The sequence below is a fragment of the Marmota marmota genome, unplaced genomic scaffold (assembly GCF_001458135.2).
Source record: "Marmota marmota marmota unplaced genomic scaffold, marMar, whole genome shotgun sequence".
NCBI classification, from domain to species: Eukaryota; Metazoa; Chordata; class Mammalia; order Rodentia; family Sciuridae; genus Marmota; species Marmota marmota.
The window spans coordinates 11,702,268-11,725,120 of NW_026000108.1; the positions used below are offsets into that span (position 1 = coordinate 11,702,268).

Sequence of the window (22,853 nt, forward strand, 5' to 3'; positions counted from 1 at the left end):
TCATCCAAACAGGTAACATTAAAGATTTTTTAGTGTTTAAAAGGGTTCCCAGTAGTGAGATGGTAAAGGGACCACAGTGCGGGCCTGAGTGGCAGAGGAATTGAACTCTGCACCCCCTGGGACCTCACGCTGTTCCTGTCTCCAGTGGTCAACACAGTACCTGCTCCTGGGCAGCTGGTGAGGGTGAAATGAGACACTGCATTCAGTCTTGCTCAGCAAATATTAGCCACGGGTCTCCTGTCACTTATAGTGTCAGGCACAGAGACCATGGAGGGAAACAAGATGTGGTCCTTACACACAGTGAGCCTGTGGATGATACTGATTTATCAAAAGAATTTTACACATTGCAAAGCATTATGAAGATGTTGGACATTTAAACTCATTAACCAACCCAGGAGATTACTTTTGCACATATTTGAAAAAACCCCAGGTCAAAAATCTCTAAATATCTGAATCTTTTGTTGTTGTTTTTGTTTCTAAATTAAGGTATCATAGGAAGAATTACTTATTTCAGACTTCCAATTGGAATCCTTGCTGTGTCTTTTTTTAAGACAAACCACTGATAATATTGGAGGGTCTTTGCTTTTTTTTTTTAATCTTTCCAAAGGGAAAGAAGTAATACATAAAACTGCAATTCAAGTACAGGGAAGAAGAAGAGAGCTGGCACCATAAACATTCCTTATTTCCCTGGGGATGGGTCATCTTCCCTGCTCCTCCTGAAGGCTCTGCATGGAGATTGCACCAATTAAACAATACCCTTGCTGGCCACAAAGTTCAGAGCCAAGAGTGGAAAGGACGTAAAGGAACCGCCAAGTGTCAAGAGATGCAACAGGACCTCAGGGAAGATGCTGCAAACATCTAATGAGGAATACACAACTTCTTAGAACTTTTGTAACTAATGACAACGAGGTAATGCTAAAGACGAGACAGGGTTTAATAAATATTTTAATATTTCCACAGCTAAGCCTGCTTACATGGGGCCGGTGAACCATTTTCTTAAATAAGGCATGGTGCTGGTCTGACATTATTTTAACAAGTTAATTATCAAGTGAAAAATAGCTGTCGCACTGCTGTGAACCTGAATAATAACTCTCATAATTACCGATTTTGGGCCTATCTTTAAAAAAAATAATAGAGCTCTAAGTATTAAAGTATTTTATGGGAAATACATTCTGGTACAGTGTCTAAAAACGTGGATGACTATTAAGGATATAATTAGCAGTTTATGTACATCATCAGTCAAACACAGTTTATCATTTCTCTCCTGGTCCTACGAAGAAAGCAAATAAGCATGAGAATGTGGAGTTATTTCATGCAAGAAACCTTGGAAAAGTTGGCTGCTACTAATTTTTTCAAAGCGTGAAAGTTGAACTTTCCTAAATGCCTCAACTGAAAACTAAACACAAATATGGCTGACTTTACCAAATCCCAGCCCTACCTCACACATGCCACAGTGAACCGTCCCAGAGGAAATTTTACGGGGACAAATACATCTTGTCAGGTAGCTAACTTCAGTCTTTGGAATATTTTCAAAGCTTGTATGAGTTCTAAAAACACACAAATAGTTGTCCTCTATCTGAGAACCACCTCAGGTGGTTGATTTTTACAGAGAATCTAGTGGTGAGCCAGGGACACCCTGTGTGTCTGTGAGGAAATCATCTCTGGAGAACTCAGGCTGGGCTGGGCATTTACTCAGATTCTGAAGGTAGTCTTTTGGTTTTTCGTTGTTCTTTGTGTAACAAACCATGCCGCCATAGCCAGTGATACATTTTTTTTTTTCAAAATAAAACAAAGATAGTCAAATTGACTAAGATTATTCAAAGGCAAGAATAAGTAAGACATATGCATTTTTAGGAAGGTCTGTAAAAGTAATGTAATGCTTTATTTTGCGCTAGACAACACAGAGAACGGATTCTCAGGAGTAATTGTGCGGTAGCTCATAAAAATGGAGTGGTTTACTACTGTGGTCTCAGGTGACTGTACATCTTCCACCGAGTCTCCTACATGATTATGTATAAGTGTTAATTGTTGTGAAGTTCAGGTCCTCCTGACTTGTTGGGAAGCCCAAGGTAGAAGTTATGACAGGCAAGATCCCATCAAAGAGTCCATTAAAGAAAGCTTCACGTGGGAGAGGACCAATGTCATAAAAATAAACAAGCACAGCGGCAGGCATGGTTGTATGAAGCGGATTCTTCCAGAATGAATAATAAAAGCAAAACACATGAAGGCAGCAAGTTCTGTAAGTTCTCGAATTCAAATACCCTAACATGACTACCTTGATTAAACAATAAATAATGAAACAGACCCTGATGAGTAGTTTTGTCATGGCGTCTCTATATTCTTAACAAAATTCATCTGAACGTTGCTTAATATAGTTGTAGAAGAATGCTAATTTAACCTGACTTCAAGGAATGCTTTATTTTACCTCATCTGCATAAACGAAGTGTGTTCACAACTTGAAAACACGACAGGAATGTGAAGAGAAGCTCTCCAGTTGGCTTGTGGTGGAACTTGCCTCAAATCAGTTCTCTCCAATCAACGAAAATATCACAGGCCAGTGTTACACAAAGGAATAATATGCACATCTCAATTTAACACTGCTTTTTTCAGATGCTTTACATTAAAAAAATGATAGCGATTTTTAAATGTCACTGATTTGTAAATAAAGGTCTAAAACTGGGGAGTTAAGCATTATTAAGAATGGGTTCATAAACAGGGGCAGAGGGTATCTATGTGAAAAGACATGGCTAAGATCTGCTAAGAGTCAAGTCCTTTAACTAATAGCTCACTAGACCTTTAGCTTCTCCAAAGCTCATTTATCTTCTTGTCCCTGGGGCACAGAAAGATGAGGCACAGAAATTCCTGAAGGAAGGTTAAATAAATACTAGGTGTTTCCACTGAAATTACATCCAATAAGACCCATTTGATAAGATTTAAGTACCTGGTTAACAATTGCTAAGATTTACATAAAATTTGATGACTGAATAGGACCTACCTACCAGGAGACTGGCTGAATATGTGGTGAAATGCTCCAGGGGAAAAATATCAGTCCTGGTGCATGCTATAGGTGGATAGATATCATTTGAGCTTTGAGTTTAAATGTGAGTCTCAAGCCCTGGTTCTCTTTGTGTACAAATTTCCAAATTGTTCTGTGACATTCGTCTTATTCTATAATACCAAACAAGTTGCAAAAACTTGAGATTGTAGTGGTGGGAACTTAAAATTAGGTGCAACAATGTGCCTATGGTCTAGATAATCAGATAGGTTGGGTCACATTTGAACTATTAATCAGAGCTGCACAGTTATTTAATCCATAAATATTTACTGAAAGCCTTATAGTTGCAAGATACTATAGTCAGGTATTTAAATATATTTAAGTTGCACAGCATGGTGTCTTGATATACACAGCAAAATTATTTCAAGAAAATTAACATAACCATTTCCTTACATAGTTCCCTTTAATTGTTATTGCTACTGTGGGTGTACCTGAAATCTACTCTCTTAGCAAATCTATAACATGTAATATAATATTATTACTATAGTCATCATGCTGTGTACATTAGATCTCTAGTGCCCACAGTACCTTGCCATCCCATCTTACAGTGGGGATGCTATTGTATTAGAGTTAATGCAATAGGGCATCTGTCTCTTTTGCTAAACTGAAAGTCCCTTTAAGGTAAGTCATAGCTGATACTTGGGTGTGTGTGCTCAATACCTATCAAATGTTGGACATAGTCAACTGTGGTGGCCTGTGATATGGACCTTGAATTTAAACTCAGACACATTTTGATCTCACTTTCAACCCTTTGTGGAAGTGTTTCCTCCTTTAGGTGTAATCCATGACTACAGCACCTAGACATTAAACAGAGGCAAGACTTTTGTGAATAAAAAGACATTTCATGGGCTGGGGTTGTGGCTCAGTGGTAGAGCGCTTGCCTAGCATGTGTGAGGCACTGGGTTCAATCCTCAGCGCCACATTAAAAAATAAATAAATAAAATAAAGGTATTTTGTCCATCTACAACTGAAAAAAAAAAAAAGACATTTCATATGATCGTACAATGTGCCATGCTCACCCCCTACTGCAGCTGCTCTAGAATTATTAAGATTTCATATTTTAGCATAAATGGGGGGGTAGGGCTGCAATATTTAACAAAGAAAAACAGGATGCCGAGTAAGATTGAACTTCAGATGAACATAAAACAATTTTGTAGAGCAGACTCAAATTACAAGGAATCATCTTAAAATTATTTTTTCTATGTAATGGTGCTTTTGCATGGTGCTTTTGCATTCAGTAGAAACCATATTTGGAATTTTGCATTTTGATCTTTTTCTGGACTAGAGATGTGCAGTCTGAAACACCCCCTTGCAATGCTGGGCAGTAGCAACAAGCTCCCTGTCAGCCACATGATTGAGAGGGCAACACCGATGCTCTATAGCACACTGTGTTGCTAAGCTAAGCTTTTTGGTAGATTAGTTGTATTAAAACACTTTTGACTGAAGATACTTGGGGGTTACAATGGGTTTATCAGGATATAACCACATTGTAAGCCAAGGGGCATTTGTATAATGATGCCTCAAGTATTACATTTGTATATTTATATTTTATCTGTCAACCCTACCTTCAAGATGATAAGTTGGAAGTCAAAAGAGACAGGAGAGGTGTTTCTCAACAATTTTTTGTTGTTGTTGTTGTACAAAACACTTACTATCTGAAAATAAATGCTAAAAGCAACACCTATCATTTTTGACCATGAGAAAATTCACCACGCTTTTCTTATAATTCTCTATGGGACAGTAACCTTGGTTTGAGAACCACTTGTAGGATATGTAGGATCATATTCCATGAAGCTAAGAGTCAGGAAATGCATGAGCCAGAACCCACAGACCTTGCAGTCACATAGTCTCAAAAAACAACACATGATGTCTGTTTTCTGCTTGGTACCTTATTCTGACCTTCCAACTGAGCTCTTGAGGGCACTCATGTGTCTGACTTGCCTACACCTATGTGTTTGACAATTTTAGCACCATGAAAAAAGATCCAACAACCCCTCCAGATTTCCTAACAGGTTAATTTATAACATATAAAGGGAAAATTAAAACTCACCAAATCTGAAAGATCAATTATAAATATGATAATTATACCTTCAACTTGTGTAGCACTTTAAATTTATTCAAAGCACTTTCCTGTCCATTATCTCATGTGATCATTAGTGTGGTATTTATTAGAGATGAGAGAATGGAATGTCTGCTCAATCTATTGTTACGGCCAATTTGCAACTTCTGATACCATCAATTTGAAACCACAAATGGGAGAGCGATTCAGTCTCTTTTTCTCCTTCAGGAGTCTGTCAGTTCATCTATCAGTTGTGGGCTTTCTCGAAATTTTATTTTTATGACTAGTCCTAGATTTTCCATTAATGTCCCAAGAATATTATCTTTCTGAACCACATGCTTTATTATGCCAATTTAACCCATTTTGTCTCATATGTGGAATACCTATAAACACTTAAATATAAACTTAATATATGATATGCAATTATATAATTATGACATTATAATAATATTTATTAATATACATACATAAGTCTAGATTACGATTTCCAACCTACTTTGATACACTTGTGTCAATTTCACTGAAATATTCACAAAACTGAAAACTTGGAAATGGGCTAAGGGAAGGATTTTAAATAAAATGACATCAAAAGTAAACAACACATTTTATAATGAACTGTGCTCTTCCCAAGAGCTGTCTGCTGCACTGTGTGAATGCCTGATAAACAGCAGGGGCTCAGTGCATTTTGAATGAATCAATGAGTCAATGAATGAGTGAAGGAACAAATGAACGTTGAACCAAAGTCTGCTTCTGTCCTAATTTAATTTGCTCCAAATCTCACCAGCCTAATGTAGTAGAAAAGGATCACTCTGAAATCACAGCATCAGCAGCTAGAATTATCCAGAAATCATTTAGTGCAACTCCATGTTGAAGAATACCCTGTCCAGAGCCTTCTGAGATGGCAGTATCTATGTCATTATGCAGCCGAGATGCCCCCGTCACCAGCGAGCACCCATTCCTGTAATTAACCATCAAAGTCTGCTCTGAGACTTTGCAAAAGAAGGAGATTCTTTTTTGCTAAGATAAATTTTTGGATGCAATCAAAGTCAATTTCCTTGCATCTGATTCTCAGTAAACAAGATATAGAGCCCTAAGTTACCCAGAGAAGTTGTTGGGGCTCACTTAGTTTTCACGAGCTCTTTGCTCTCTGAGAAAAATGGGGGCTGGAAATCTTACCTCTACCAAGAAGTTTGGGACTCGTTTTTGTAAGTCATCATCTTTCATTAACATCAGTTTTTGTCCCAATTGGTCATTACATTTTTAGGGTTCCCATGCAGAAAGAAGACAGATCTGATCTGACTCTAATCTAGGTCACATTTCCTCCTATTACATGCCAAGTGACTAAATAAACAATGGGAACTATCATCTATTTCAGTTCCAAATAACTGTCAAGTCATAGGTTTAATTCATTCACTTATTCAGCCAGCCAGCCATTCATCAATTCATACAATAAGTATTTGCCCTGTGTACTCCGAGACTGGCGCTAAGCTAAACAATATGTGGTTTCGTCTTCACAAATATCCTATGATGCTGGCATCATTATTTCCTTGGTCTACAGATGAAGAACTGATGTAATGATATTTAAGCAGCATGCACAACGTCGTATCACAGAGTCATGGTGAAGCAAAGACTCAAAATGAGTATGTTTTAATCAGCCTATGACTTTTATCTCCACTCCCATGAATGAAGGAGAAGAAGGAGGAGGAGAACAAGGAGGAGGAGGAGAAAGAAGAGGTGGAGGAGAGAAAGGGGAGGCAGAGAAATGTGTTCAGGAAACAGTAACTTTATGGCAATCCAAAGCTCCAGGACCATCTGACAGATACCTTTGAGGAAGCACAGGAGAGTTAACACTGCCCACATGGATACTGCAGACTTAGTATTCAGAGGGAAAAAAAAAATGTACAGATTCTTATCTTGAGATCCTTTTTCAGTGTGCTACAGTGTGCACTCTTTATATGTGACTTTTAAAAATGGCCACAGTAGTTACTAAGTATAGTGTCAAAATGCCCTTATGCTTACTTATTATCAAGGAGTCATTTTCCCAGAAATATATTTTTTAATCATGCAAAAAAAGAGGGGGGTGGGGAGTGGAGTAAATGCTTTCAGAATTCCCATATGACAAGTGCAGTAAAGATGCAGGGGGACCTGGTGAAGCAATAAAAGCGGAAGAGAAGTAGCAACCAGACACAGTGAAGCCACTTGGGCTGTGTCGACTCTGTCTACCTTGGGGGAACTTGTCCAGATACACAACCCATAAAAGCACATTTTACAAGACAAAACTGAAATCTTAGTCAATATTGTGAAGGTATCAGAGCTTTCATAAATAAGGGAGATGGGAGAAGAAAATGCAAAAGAGAAAAAGGGAACATAGTGATGACTCCACAGAGGTGCCCACGTGTACTTCTTCAGACTCTCCATGAGACTCGGTGACTGAGGAAAATAAAGGCACAGAGAACAATATTTCCTGAACTGGCTGGTTTTTTTTCTTTTCTTTTTTTTTTTTTCTTTTTTTGGCTTTCGTTTTTGTTTTTTGAGAGTGGAATGACCTCCCAGTCCCCACAGGACAGTTCTTGGCTAGTGTAAACATGAGGAGTGTGGTCCTGCTGAAGTCCTTATTTTAGACAGAATAGGAAAGTCAAGATGAAACAAGAAGCGTATGATAGAGAATTACTGGGACCTTTGGTCAAAAACTACACCTGAGTGGTTAAAGGATTGATGGAAATTTTAGGTGAATTGTCCTCGGTCTCAGTCTAGAAGCAGCAACGGGCTCTGTGAAATTTAAACAAATAATAACAACAGCTAATATGTATGGAGCGTTTTCAAGGGGCTGGAGAGGCTGCTATGAATATCACATGCATCATCCCATCCGAACCCTACTTTCAGAAGAAAAGAGGACACTTCCAAAGTGACTTGTCTCAAATCACACAGGTGGTAATAGACAGCTGGATTTGAGCCCAGTGTTAGACCACAGCCCCTTCTCAGTGACAGGTAACAGGACACACTCTGAAACAAGATGGCACTGTAGTAGTCACGTCATTTTCCCCTAACTCCCAGTCACTGCCTGCCCAGACACAATCTCACCCTGTGTTCTGGACTCCTTGCTTCCCCAGATACAGAGCCCCGCAGGCAGCTAACCAGCCTTCCCCCCCCTTTCCCCTCCCGCTCCTCCCTCACTTGGCAGAGTGAGGGTGACTCTCTGGGCAGCTGGAAGCGGGGCAGGGAGCAGAATGGCCTCAGAACTGCCCAGCGGAGAGGTGGTGAGGCTCCCACCTGGCCAGGGGACCTCTGCTTCAAGCTTGACACACTGCACATGTGGCAGGTCCCTGGCAGGTGGGCAGCTTCTCGGTGCCCAAAAGCCACGAGGCCGGAGAGCATGCTCTGCTGTCAGTAATCATGACACTGACGACTCGGTGCTTCAAATGGCCCCAGGCCCTTTGGTTACATCATCATTACATCATTTAATTTTCACCAGGAGCCAGTGATGGTGGTGCTGTACCCATTTTGCACATCTGGGAAAGAAGGCGCTGAGTATCCTGCAAAGCATGGGTTCAAACCTTCATGCCCTTTCTCCTCCACCTCTTAGGCAGTGCCAGCCTGGTATCAGCCTCAGGGGATATTTCTCTCCCAACAAGAAAATGTTTTCAGAATTAACTGAGAACCTTATGTTTTCTAAGAATGGGGCCAAGGAGGGGCTGGATGCAAGCTAGACCTGTTGAAGGAGCTGCCAGCAGCAGGTCCCCCACGTGGTGACCATGACTGTCATGAGAAGAGAGAACAGTGTGTGTGTGTGTGTGGGGGGGGTGCCTCATGCCTAAAGAGAATAAAGGAAAATCAATACTCTGCTTGACATGAGTGGGGCACCATCACCTAACCTACCAATGCCCCTTCTGTACCAGACCAGGGAAGAAATGGCAACAGACCACACAGACATGAAGCCCATCGGGTCCCAGCTGGGTATCTGCCTGACTTCCCTGGACCACGTTTCCAGTTTCAAAAACGACCCTTTTTTGCTCTAATGTTCTTTATTCTCTGACTTGCTGACAAAGAGGGAATCGCCCAGCCATCATCCTCTACCCTCCCCGTACCCCACCTGATGCAAGGAGAGAGCCTCCTTCCTGGAACTGCCAGCTTCTCTAGCCAAAGGACTGCTTCCTGATGCTACCCAAGGCAGGGCCAGGCAGGGCCAGGCACGTGAGTCACACAAAGCACCCCTTCAGCTCCTCCCCACAGCAGCCGCCACCACTGTCCTAGGAAGACAACAATGGTCTCCATCTGAATCAACAATGTCCAGTCTGACCCTACGGAGGGTCCCACCCCATCAGGAGAGTGAAGGATGTGGGTGCAGGTGGAGTGCTTAGAGCAACAGGATCAATACTGAGGAGCTTTCTGAAAGGAAGGAGCAATGTATCACCCAAAGCAGAGTTATTTCCTAACTTATTGTACCGCTGGGACTTTTTTTTTTTCCACTTGAGTAGATCAGAATCATATCCTAGAGTTTATTTGAAAATGCCAGCAGAGCAGGGACTGTGGATCAAGTTCTTCTAGTAATAAAAAGCCCAGAGATCTCAGTGAAAAAAAAAAAATTGTTTTGCCAACATTATACTTACATAAGATTTCCTGAAATGTCTGTTCCCCCATTCATTCACTCAACAATTATTTATTGAGCACCTATTACAAGCGAGTTCTTGTGTTTGAAAATTCAGCAATTAACAAAGCCCCCTTTCACATAGAAGTAACATTCTAGTAAGGAGAAAGGCAACAAATAATAGATAAACGTATGTCAGATTTGATGGTAGCTCAGGTATCTTAGCACTGAAAAGAACTTCTGAAGACGTGGATGGAGACAGGAGAGAAAGGGTTTTTCTAGGAAGGCTGAAAAAAACAACTCATCTACTAATACTGTTTATTACTTAGCATGAGTAATTTGGGAAATCTTTATACAAATACAAATTCCATTAGGCAAGTCTAGTTTTCCTTCTCAGGAATACAAAGACTTTAGCTCACTGGGACACATCAAGGAAAAGCCTCAGCTTCCAGCCCTGGGACCCCCACGGGTCTTTCTAGCCTGGCACAATGTTCCTGGACTGCGAATGGGTTAAGGTGGCAGTGCCTGCGCTCAGAGCACTGCACAAACCGTGTGCGTCAGGCGTTCTAAGCAAGCTTCATCTTTCCTGTCTCCCAGTCCCAGGCTGTCAGTCAACTGTCACTCGTCTGCACATCAGCAGCGGGTACACATCACCAGGCTGTCAGCGAGGCAGCTGATGAGACTCGGCTCAAGGCTGTCAATCATCTTTGTTTCTCTTCTCCACTCAGGAAATATTTTGGCTGGGAGAAACAAAGACACTTGGGCGATCGTGGCTCAGAGTCAGGCATTTACTCCTGCATGAGAATATAAGATCTTACAGGGACACTGATCATGCCTCCTCCCCCAGTGGTGTTGGGGCTGGGGTGGACAGTGGAGCAGCAAGACTGTTTTATTAGTACAAGCCTTAAAATCCTCATTCTAGTTTCCTGAGTTGACCTTGATGAATTCCCGAACGAGCAAAAAACAGGACTATAAAACAATGATAACTTGAAGTTATCTGATCCATGCCTCGAAAGATAAATAAATAAGTAAGCAAATAAATAAATAAGGCAGCTCCCAGGGTGGATGACTGCTCGGTTAGAAATGATTCACCACGGATCAGGCAGCCTTTGGAAAGGGAGCAACTGCAGGACTGCTGGGGTCCTTTATCTCCTGGGGACTTCTGAAACACACTCTAGGGCCCAAGGAGGCTTGGGGAACGCCCACTTGGGAAGGAAAGGACCCCATGAAGTGGCTTAGCAGTGCTGCAGCAGGAGTCATTTTGTTGAATGTAAATACATTCTAACAGCCCATTGTCTGACCTACCATCTGCCCCTCAGCCAAAATATTTAGGGTGCAGCTCCACGCCCTTGTAAACCCACAATATCCAAATCTAAAGAGACGCTTCCAGCGACAAGTTTTGATTGAGCGGCAAGTCCCTGGTGGCCTGCTCTACCTCCTTGGTCACTGTTGTAAAATCACTACCTGCATGTATCAGCATAAGTAATCAAGTAAGCATGAAAAGATCCAGTAGTACTAAGCTGTCTAAAAATCCCTCAAATTAAATATATATATATATATATATATATATATATTTAATTTGAGGGATTTTTAGACAGCTTAGTACTACTGGNAATTAAATATATGTGTGTGTGTGTGTGTGTGTGTGTGTGTGTGTGTATATATATATATATATATATATATATATTTATAGTGACTTTAAAATAGACTTAGCAACTCTTGGAATTTTTAATCATGTTTATCAAGAGCCCTATTACCTATCAATTGCCAGACACTCTGGATTGACTGGCTCACGCCAGAGGCAGGTCTGTCATCTCAGTGTTTGTGACAGTGGGAATGTTTTCCCCTCTGTCAGAGCCTTTCATATATGTGCAACACTGATTTCTGAAAACACATCTCTCTCTGATCTAACCGGACATTAATTGCTTTTGTGTTGATGTGTCTATGCCTCTTGGTCTGATGGCACAACTAGCAAATCTGATTTCTGACAAGCTGGCTGAACCTAATCAGGACAGATCAGCTGCTACCTAAGGTGCCACAGGCTGTGATTTGAGGATCTTTACAGAGTTATCACTCGCAGGAAAGACAAGGAACTATAATTCTGTCGACACCAATCCCAAACTGTAGGTTCTAAAGCAGTGGTGGCCTCCCCCCTCCCCAAGAAAAGATAGCACTGGTCACATAAATACCAAATAAATACCTGAGATAATTGGTAAAAGGGAATTAGAAGGATGTGGCTGATACAGTGATGGTGAGGCCTTTTTTTTAAGAAACCTTCACAAGCAGAACATGGGGTGTCAAGTGAGAGCCATCAAGGATAAAAGAGGGTCGCAGAGAAGAGACGCATGAGAACTTTCCGTCCCTGCGCTCCCACTTATTACTGGGTGGCTCGGTTCATATTGGCTCCACTCTCTAAACAGGCAAGTGCCCAAACAGTCTAAGCCTCGAAGGACATCTCTGAGCACTGACGCACTGCCACCCGGTGACAGTGTCTTGACGGGAAGCGAGAGCCCTGTCAGGACCAGGGTGTTGCTGTCAGCCTGTCAGCACGGCGCTACTCTCCGAAGACCCCTGTGGTTTCCTTACAGGTGCAAAAAGAATATTAGAAAAATAAACTTCTTTCTTACTGTATCGCTTTGGTCCATCTTCCAAACAAAATGAAAGGGTTAATGTGGCGTCATCTTCAAAAAATTCAGTGGCAAACGCGTCCCACCAGAGGTTGTCACTGTCCTGCAAAGAGACAGATCATTTATTTAACAGGCGAGAGCGTAAAATAGCTCAAAGAGGACAAGAAAGAGGAAGAGAAAGAAAAGCCCAGTGGCTGCAGGCTTGGGGCTTGGCATATGTGCGTGGGTGTGCAGGCGAGGGTGGTGGCTGCGTGGTCACTCTTCAAATTAATTGCCTCAAATGGGACCGAATCCCAATTCAATAAGCCAGCTAAAACCAACACAATGAAAATTAATTCTTGAGGATATATTTGGGGAGATTTAATAAATATCCTAAGGAACACAATGTGATGTCTTTTAACAAACTAGCTTGCATTTAATGCAAAATATATGAGGGATTTTTTTTTTTCCCTCTCCCTCTCTGCTCTCTGAAGAGCCCATTTCTACAAAAAGAAAACACAACATTTCAACCCAAGTAACAGGGATAATTTTTTTAAATACTTTAACCAAAAAGGGATGCTCTACTCTATGCAGCTATTTCTATAAAAGATAAAGGTATCGATACACAGATGGGTGGACAGAGAGACGGACAGATGCGTTTGTGCACAAGCAACAGGCACATGCATGTGGATTGAGCTTGAAGATTGTTGAAGATAACAGGCAACCACCATTTTTATGATAAAATAGCAACAAGACATCGTATTACAACAATTATCAAAAATCGAGAAGTCGGGCAGCAGGCAGGCTGTCCGCCTGGGCTGTGTTTGGTTTGGGTTGAGTGATTCTCTGGCTCATCCAGAAAACACTCTGGAACAGGTCCACCTTAAGGCATTGAGAACCCCTGCTGGTATCCACAGGAAAAGGGGGCCTCCTGCAACCAGGGAGGTGGCAGTGTCCTGGTGAGAGGAGAACTTGCACCCCAGCCCCACCCTGTGTCTAGGGCTCCATCTGCCCCCAGATTCTTAGGCACAGCCCTTCTCCAGGGAGTTGCTGGTTGGTGCCAGAACTGAGGACAGTGTGCTTCCCTGCTGCCTGTCAGCTGGGAGGGGGGACAGACAGGGAATTGCCACTCCCCACTCATTTGTCACCTCCACTGGGGCCCTGGCCAAGATACAGCAGGCCTCTCTGCTGCCCATGAAGTTGTTCTGCTTATGACAACATTAAGTTGTTGTCACTGGCAGGCCACAGGAATGAGCCTTCTGTCCCAGCAAGGATAATTAAGGAACCGTGGAAGATGGATGCTGCCCTCTCCTCCAGAAAGGGAGAAGCTCAGACAAACGAACGTTTGTGTGTCTCTCTCTGGCTTCTTCCCAACAGCCACATCAGAAGCCAATGCTTGCCTCTGTAGAACAATGTAAATATAAAACCACTGGAAGACAGTGCATGGATCTATCTACAAACTACCGCCTTTTCTCCTTTCAAAAAACAAGGTTTTTATTGAGCACTTACTATACTCAGGGGCTTAGAATACACAGCTGCAAGAGGGATCAGTCTCGTTCCTAAAGAGCTAAAAACCCGCTAGCAGAAAACAGTCAAATGAGCAATGGACAGGCAGCCCCGCTACATGTGTGAGGTCACAGCCCACAAACTCAATGCTGTGTAAACTGTGGGAGCTGTTAGAAAAATCAGTGAGCTTGGAAGTGGAAGAATCAGTTACGCAAAGCAACCCTGTCTGGGAGATTGGGTGCTTCGGTTTATTTGACTTCGAATTGCTTCCCATATGGAAAAGGAGTCACCACGTACCACACACTATTCTGTATTCTGTATATTTTCCTACTTAATCCACACTGCTACCCTGTTTCCAATTTTATTTTCCCTCCAACACAAACATAAGCTTCTTGGGAGCAGGGCCTTGGCTTTGCTCCCTGCTCCCTCTCCCAGCCCCCAGCATGGTGTCTAGCCCACAAGATACTCAATAAAGTACTTCAGTGAACGGACGGAGCTGCTCACGGGATTATTCCTACTTTGCAACTGCAGAAACTAGAACTTAGGTGGTGAACGTACTTTACTCAAGCCCACTCAGCTAAGGAACGGCAGAGATGGAATTTAAACTGAGACACACAACATCCCACAGCAGCCCCTGCCTGGCTCTGCCACATTTCCCCGACAGTCGTTGGGAGGTGGCAGTTAGGTTTCAAAAAGAAGGAGGCAAGAGCCCAGAGGGAATATTTTTGTCTCAGGTTGATGTTTTTCCTGAGTTCCTTGTTTCTTGTGCAGATGTGTCACCAGAGCCCAGGCAGGAAAGAGAGCCTGGTGCTACTACATCCCGGATGGGAGTCACCTCCCCACACCCACCAGTGCTGCCTCTTCCCAGCCACTTGAACTTGAGAGACTTATTTTAATTCCTGAGCACATTTTCTTATTGGAAGTTGATGACAACAGTAATAATAACCATCTGGCAAGTGGGCAAGAGGATTCGGCGGGTACTGACGTCCCATGAGACTCCAGGGAGCATCGTGAAGATCGGCAAGACTTCCTTTCTCTGCCTCCGTCTACCATCTCTAACGTCATTTCGAGGGCCAGAGACACCCCATATTCCAAAGAACTGCATCAAAAATAAACTTTACAAAACAATCTGTAAATGAAGTACTTTTTCTGTCCTTGTGACTGTTGGCAACCTGCTTACCTAGCAACAGCCATCTCTCTCCCGTGCTGGGGAGAGCCTGAGTAGAAACCTGTAAACTCCCCTGTGCCTGGCATCAGAGAGCAGCAGCCACCGGCAGCCACCAGATCAGGGCTCCACCTACATTTTCCTATAGTCGACTCTTGGTCTCTGGCATTTCCCCTGGAAAATGAGCCCACGAAAGGCAAAACCCACGGGAACCCCAGCTGACCAGAGGGCTGCAGGGAGAAAAGACAACTCTGGCTAAAACGAGGACGAGGCACAAGAACTGTCCGTGAGCAGCCATGAGGTTGCACAGGGTGGAGGTAAGTGAGCTCAGCACAAGTGGTACCAGGCGTCATGATCCCAGAAGAGATGTCATTGGATTCAGTTGACGGCAACAGAACTTGGGGGGCGTGGGCATCTCAGGAAAGGTTGTCAGGGAGGATACACACACGGAAATAAATGACTTTGATCAAAAATTAGAAGAACATCCCCCAAATAAAAATGTCGTTTTTAATTTTTAATGCAAGGCACAGAACAGGTAGGCAAAACGATGTTTTCTGGTTGAAGGAACGAATGGAATTCCTTATGGTCCCATCACAAACCTAGCTCGCTCGGAAAGCTCACTGTACGAAGTTGTCCAGGGATCTTAACTGCCGACTGCACGGCGTCTCTTGGCTGGTGACTTTGAACTGGCATAACAGTTCTTCACAATGTGTTCAAGTTATGATTTATGTCAACCTCCCTTATGGCACCCACCCGATATGAAGCTTTTGAGTGCGTCCTGAGCTATGAGAGGACAAATGTCTAGGTAGAAAAGGAAGAAGGGAGTACAGCTTGAAGAGAAAATGACTAAATGTGAGTCCAGGCCAGCCCTGGCCGACTGCATATAACGGAAGCTGACTGTGGACACAGCCTACATTTGAGGGCCCCAAGGCTAATGATAGTACCCATAACCAGCACTTCTAAGTGCTTTGCCTCTATTGGACCATCTTAGATTCACAACTGCCCTAATCACTCTCAAGGGAGAGTCATCAGCCTTCGTGAGAATCCCAGTTCCTAACCTCTGAGTTACATTGACGTGAATATATGAATTCTGCATCTTACTAGCTGGACGACCTGATTCAATTCCCCTAACTGCTTTGCATCTGTTTGCTTATTTGGTACGTGTAATAATAATGTCTGTGGACCGTGTGGATTAAGAAAGTCCAGCACATAGTAGCTGACCAATAAATGCCATCTACTAGTGTTCATTATTATCTCATTTATCCCTTAAGTTATTTATAGTCTGAATTTAGTCCAAAAAGTTAAGCTACTCAAACAAGACCAGGCAGCAAGCACATGGTGATAAAGTTTACATTCTAGCCTGACTCCAATGGATGCTTTCTTTTCCAAATAATTCTGCTTAAAAAGTGATAGTGTACCTTAGGTTGAAGAGCAGAGTGGTACCCAAGAGCTGGAGGAAGCAGTCAGCCAGCACTGGTCCAAGGAGCATCCTCTTTAGGTAATTTTCTCCTCCAGCCTTTCCTGGGTCTCAGCCCTTTTGTTGTGGTCAAGTAGTTTTCCTAATAATAAGTCTCCTCTCCATTTTCCCTTCCATTTTGCTGCCTGGGACACAGCAGCTGGGATCAGTTAACACAACTTTGTAGAATAAATTTGCATAATAAAGAGGCTAGGTCTTTAAGAAGTGGCTGAAATGCAGCCACCAGGACCTGGCTGAATCAGATCAGAAATCCCTGTAGGGGATCTAGCAACCCAGACAGGTGGAGCTGAGTTCTTGGCCATGCAGCGTGCAAGACAGGGGCTGCAGGACTCTTCTCATCTCCAAGTGAGGAAGGAAGAGGGCAACGGAAGTGTGAAAGGAAGGGTGCTGGTTAAAATCCAGCAGTTCTGTGTCCAGGCTAGTAGTTCCACCTCTTGATTGTAAACTTTGGCCCAACATCATTGGAAAATGGAAGACCCACGGAGTGAGTCCACAGTTCCCCTGTTAGATCAGGAGTGTGGCCAAATTCAGGAAGCTGCTTGAGTAAAGTTATCCGGGCTGTTCTCAGACAAGAACTCACTACACCTGGGTTCCCCTCAGGTCTGGAGGGAGAGCAGGTGTGGCTGTCCACTCACTCCACACAGGCAACTAATGACCTGAAATCAGCGAACTTGGAAATTCACCAGGAGATGTATGAAGACTGACCGGTCAGTCGAGATCAACTTTGGGGATTTTGAGTGAAGGCTGTGGCACATCCCTTAAAACCCAGCCGGGAGCCTGGGGCCCTGATCCAGGTGTGGGGTGGGCACATACACCTGCTGCTGGCAGAGGGGAAATAAACACTTGCTGTATACATCTTAAGAATGTCCAGGGAAAGATCATTCTTCCCATACTAGAAAGGAACCCGCACAGTCAGGATCCCAAGTGGCCTCCCAGCTGGGCCCCTGTGTGGCCAAGGAGCCTCCTCTGCTCACCTTTCCCAGCCAAACGCTCCTGGGGAACTGCTTCCTGCCTTCCTGCCCTTTGTACATCATTCTTGGGGCCTGGAAAGTCCAGCAAATGTCAAAGCCACTTCAAGGGCCCTCTTCCACCGTCTCCTGCGCTGGGGAAGCGTGCCTGCTATTCCCAAGTGGAATTCTTATTTAATTATAACCAAATCAACACTTGTGATATCCACTTATCCACAGTTCCGAATGCCGTGGCCGACCAGATGCCTTATGGACGGGGACAGGGCATTAAGAGTCTCTCTGTCCTCGCCAGAATTTCCACCTATAAACTAGCATCCAAGAGAGAAGCAGGAAAAAGTAATGAACAGGCAGAGGCCGCCCCGCACAGAGATTCCACCCCTCATGCTGTGGGAACCTGAGAAGTGGAAGCTCAGTGGCAGGGGACCAGGACAACGTTCAAGCGAAGCCTCTAGGTCACGCTGTGGCCGTCTCTCTCCATCTGTGATGCCCCACACGTGGAGGTCAGAAATTCACGTTGAGACAAAACTTGTAAAGTCTCTGCCATTCACAGAGCCACCTTTTGGGTGGGGATCTTTTCGGTGAAAGGTTGGTTGAAATTCCTTGTAGCACACAAACACGCTTCCCTGTCTCTTAACTAAGCCAGGCTTTACTTTATTTGCTTTCAAAAAATAGAGAGCTGAGGATAGTATAGCAAAGACCCATGGCCCATTACCCGGAATTAACCGTTATTGAAATGGTATCTTAACTTCCTTTTAAAAAAGGAATTAAAAGTCATAAATAAAACTAAAGCCTGGATACCAATACCCTACAGTATATTTCTCTCTGTCTTCCCTCAGACCCCATGGATCTTCCTAGCCCATCTTTTAATTTACATATATATATATATATTTTTTAATTTATATATAATATATATAAATCATATATGTATCTGATTCCATTTATATATAATTCTACTTTGTTTTTAATAATTTATTCAAGTGGTATATTATATTTTCTTCCTTGAACATGATTATCTAATTCAACATTGTATTTATTAGTACTTTATTTATTTACTTATTCATTTCTGTGGAGCTAGGGAGCCAACCCAGGCCAGCACAGCAGCTCCAGCATTGTATTTAGAGCCCTGTCCATTTTACATTCGCAAGCCTCTCCTCTCCTGTGTAAGCTGCGTAGTAATGCGTGGAATGAAGGAAATTTATGTAACATTGTGCTACTAATGGCCTCTAGTTTCTAATTTTTGCCATTACAGCAATGCTGCCCTAAGAACCCGGGCAGCATCTCTTTGTGTATCTGTGCAAGGATTTCAGGTGTGCACTTAGGTGGCCTTAGATGTGGGGCACACACACCCGTCTGGTCGAGTTGCTTCACTAGAGGATCCTGGACTTCTGGTCTCACTGACGCACAGGTCCCTCCGTCCAAGCTTGGTTTTCCCAGTGGGATCTGGTGGTAGGAGAAGTGTGATAACAAACAGAGACCAGCTCTGCCAGGAGAGGGAGCCTCTCCAAGTCCAAAGAAGACAGCAGTGCAATAATAATGAGGAGGGGGATAAAGTTTGCCTATCATTCTCTTAAAGGAGAAGGGTACATTGGGCTGGCATTAACAGAAACGAGGATTACTTCCTGACGCTGATAGAGAAAGGAAGCACAGGTTCTCCATGGGCCTCCAGTGACCCATGGGAGAGCAGGCTCCAGACCCCATGCCCAATTCTTGTGCATTCCAGCACTGCACACCTGCCAGACAGCTTTGGATCCAGGACTTCCTTTTCCCAAGGGACGGGCACTTCCAGTCCTTGCTGCGTGTTTCTTGTCTGAACCACAAATGGTTAGTGCTTAGCGAATATTAATAAGTGAAAAGTGAGTTCTTTCCCCAAAGCCGGAAGGTAACAATAGCATGCAGCGACTTTCAGGTAAATATCATGAAATTAACTCAGCCTGAACACGGGCAGTGTTGCCTACCATTCTTGTATATTTTAATTAGGTAGAAAGACTTTTGAACCTTCTCTATTCTCAATAGTCCCCTATATGCATTTCTGTGACTAAAACCCTTGGTCCTTTTGTACTCGTCTCAGGTGAACCTGAGTTGCACTGACGGCCAAATCATACATCAGGATGAGGGATACACTTATGTCAAATGGCAGAAGAGTCTTAATTATATTTAAAAATCCACAAAAGCACTTTGCTTCTGTCCCAGATTCTACCCTGTCCCAGCCCTGTCCTTCTCCACCAAAAACAGGATTCTGGCGCAGGAGCTGCCCCCCCGGCATCTTTAACTTAAGCAGTGACAGGTTATGTGGGATTTTTGCCAGAGTAATTATTTTTCAATTCAACAATAATGAGAAATCACCATGGCAACCATTTGTCACATGATACACATACACCCCCTCCAAAGAATGAACCATCTTACAGCATCTATTCCTTCAAAACGTGTGTGTGTGTGTGTGTGTGTGTGTGTTTAATTAAAATAAACTTAAATAGGTCAAAGTTGAGGGTATTATGAAAAGGTCCAAAATGGGCAGGGCCTTGATGTGCTTCAGTGTCCCGTGGTTCTAGAAGATGCGAACATCTCATCTTACTAGACCACCCTCTTGCACACACACGCACAGGTAAGACTCGACTGACTTGTTGTGTCTTGCTGTGTGGTCACTCTCACTTTGCACACCTCAGCTAAATTCTCAGAAGACACTGAAGAAAGAGGGAATGTGCCTCAAGTGACAGAGGAGAAGAGCCTTAGCCCCACCTGCCTTTCCTGTGTCATTTTGCCTGTCACATGCACGGATGGAAGCAGGACACAAAAAAGATCCCAAATCCCTTGCCTTCTGCTTCTCACGGAGTCCCCCTCACAAGGAAGGAGGTGCAGGTGGTGTCTATGCTGTACTTCCTGTCATGTTTTATGAGTCCTCTTTCTTCCTTAATCTCTAGTCACCCTTTTCTCCAAACCTGGGTACCTGTATGTTAAAAATGTTTATTCTGAATCAGCCACAATTAACACCAACAGTCAACGGACACATGGTGCTTACTATGGACCGGCTAGTGTTCCCAACCCTGTGACTGTAACTCCCTAAACCTCACACTGACCCCAAGAGAGAAGTGCTGTTGTCAACCTCATCTTACAGATGAGAAAATGAAGGCAGTGGGAAGTTCAACGCCGGCATAAGACTGCAGAGCCATCAGATGTGGAGGAAGAATTCAAGTGCAGGGACTCTGGTTCTTGAGTTTGGACTCTATATAACCACCCACTATGATGTTCTGTTATCCAGAACAATATCCTTCAAAACATCTTAGTTGTCCAAACATTCAATTGATGCTAAGTGTGCTCAATGTGCTCAAGTGTGCTCAATGTTTGGGGCTCCCCCTCCTGAACACACAGACAAAGCAAGGCTTCCCACCACCCCTGAGGAATTCCAGATGGAGACACAGAATTAGAAGTAACAGAGTAGGACCACTTGCTCTTGCCCGCTCATAACTGCAAAGGCATGTAACAGGCACAGACAGGATTTTAAATCCCCTCTTTTTTTTTTTTAATCGCTATGGGAATTTTTAAAAAGTCTCATGTCCCATGGACTGAATTTTCCTTCTCTAATTCTTAACTTTGATTTTGTTTGTTCTTAGCTAAATTACATTTTATTTAACAGTAAACATTAGTTATCATCTTAAAAGAGAAACCTAAAATGGCCTATAACCAACATAGTAAATTGTGTCATTGGCAGAGCCTTTGAGGGCTTCAGTAGCAATTCAAGGCTTCCCTCTTAGACAACACTGCTGCCTCCTGTTCCCTAGAACACAAGGACTTGGCCCTGGGGAAGGAGAATATTAAAATGGCAGAAAGACAAGACTTGGCATCTGCAGCCTGAGCTCTTCAGCAAAAGACACACCAGTGCCCCCCAACACCTGGTAAATTCATGTGTTTTCATCTCCATCTCTGACCCACCAAGTCATTAGTTAATTGTGAACATTCCAAAGAGAAGGGCTACTAGAATCATCTAAAAATAATGACACACACACACACCCCCAAATTGAGCCTGTTGCCACTGGACTTACCATAGCTGTAATGAAATAATAATTTTTCCTCCTGAGTTTGGATTCCTATCAGCTTCATAAGATCTATACTTACATCTGGCTCACACAGCACCTAATACGTGGCAAGTGAGCAACAAATAATTACTCCATTATATGTATTTTGTTTGTATTGTTTTTAGTCCTCACATTATCCATCTCAGGTCACTACTTTTATTATCCTGATTTAAACAGGGAAACTGAAGCCCAAGGAGATTAAGAAATGAGCCCAAGTTCACAGACTAGGTAAGTGGCAACATTGACATTAACATCCTCTCTCATTCCTCCACTTTGGTTTCCATCCACAAAGTTCCACTCACTGTTCTAATTTGGAGTATTCTGGTGTGAAAGAAAAGTGGTCTTTTTCATGTTATTTCATATTATTAAATTTCCTACCTTATACTCAAACATGGAAACATGACTCTAACATATCAAATATAATACACAAGGGGCCTTATGCTAAGCCACTTTGGCAATGACGAAGCAAGGCGTTAACCCTAGGTGCACAGGTCTCCTTGGTGACAGTTCTGTGGCAAGGAGCAGCGTGCCTCAGATGACATCACACCACTAGGGCGTGAGAGGTCCTGGGAGGCAGGGTCCTGCCATGAGGTAGCAGCTCGTATATCTCGAGGAAAACTCAACATGAAATCAGGCACAAATTTTCCATTCCAACATAAAAGCAGCAGACAACAGAACATTTCTGGGAAAACTTGCAAAATGCAAAAGCTTGCTTTTCTGGCCCACCTGATTACATCTGAATAGTTGATCAAATGACAGAAATAATTCATCAGTAAAAGTGGGAGGATCTTGCCAGGACAGAGGCCTTAGGAAGCCACTGGAAAAGAAAGCATTTTTTCCCCCTTTTCTTCTTGGATAAAACGAAAAAAAGATTCTGATTCACAAAGATAAATAAAGGAAACTCAACATATCCTCTTGAAGGTTGACTGTTTCCATTGTCTTCTGTTTACACATCTGTTTGCCAGGAGATTGAAGTCCTCTGTAATGTGCCAGCGACACCCAAGTCTATCAGAGCGCCCAGATTTTCCCCAGGACTCCAGAACTGTGGCTCCAGCTGCCTCACTGACCCGACTTCTTAACCGAACAGGGGTCTCAGACTTGAGTGGTCAGAGCCAGAGTCTCCACCTCCCCCACCTCCCCCCACCCTGCCTTTTCTCCCCAGTCTTTTCCATCTCAACAATGTGATTGTAGTTTTCCAGTTGTTCAGGCCAACATTTTTGGACATATGCTTAATTCTTCTTTTTCCCTAACTCTACACCTCCAACCCAGCAGCGAATCCCACAAATATCCCTCCAACCCTCCAGTGGAAATCCTTGCAGGCTTCTCTCCCTCCCCCATCACTCCCTCTCTCCTCCCCCTCCA

At 43.2% G+C, this 22,853-nt stretch overlaps 1 protein-coding gene across 17 annotated transcripts in view; it reads right to left on the reverse strand.

The window, feature by feature from the left end:
* Nucleotides 1–22,853, reverse strand: part of Ldb2 (LIM domain binding 2) — a 343,612-nt gene that overhangs the window by 200,157 nt on the left and 120,602 nt on the right. For all 17 annotated transcript variants that reach the window (XM_048784244.1, XM_048784243.1, XM_015481977.2 and 14 more), the window contains one exon: nucleotides 12,327–12,429. In XM_048784244.1, the coding sequence (XP_048640201.1) occupies nucleotides 12,327–12,429 (103 nt within the window). The remainder of the gene's footprint in view (nucleotides 1–12,326; nucleotides 12,430–22,853) is intronic.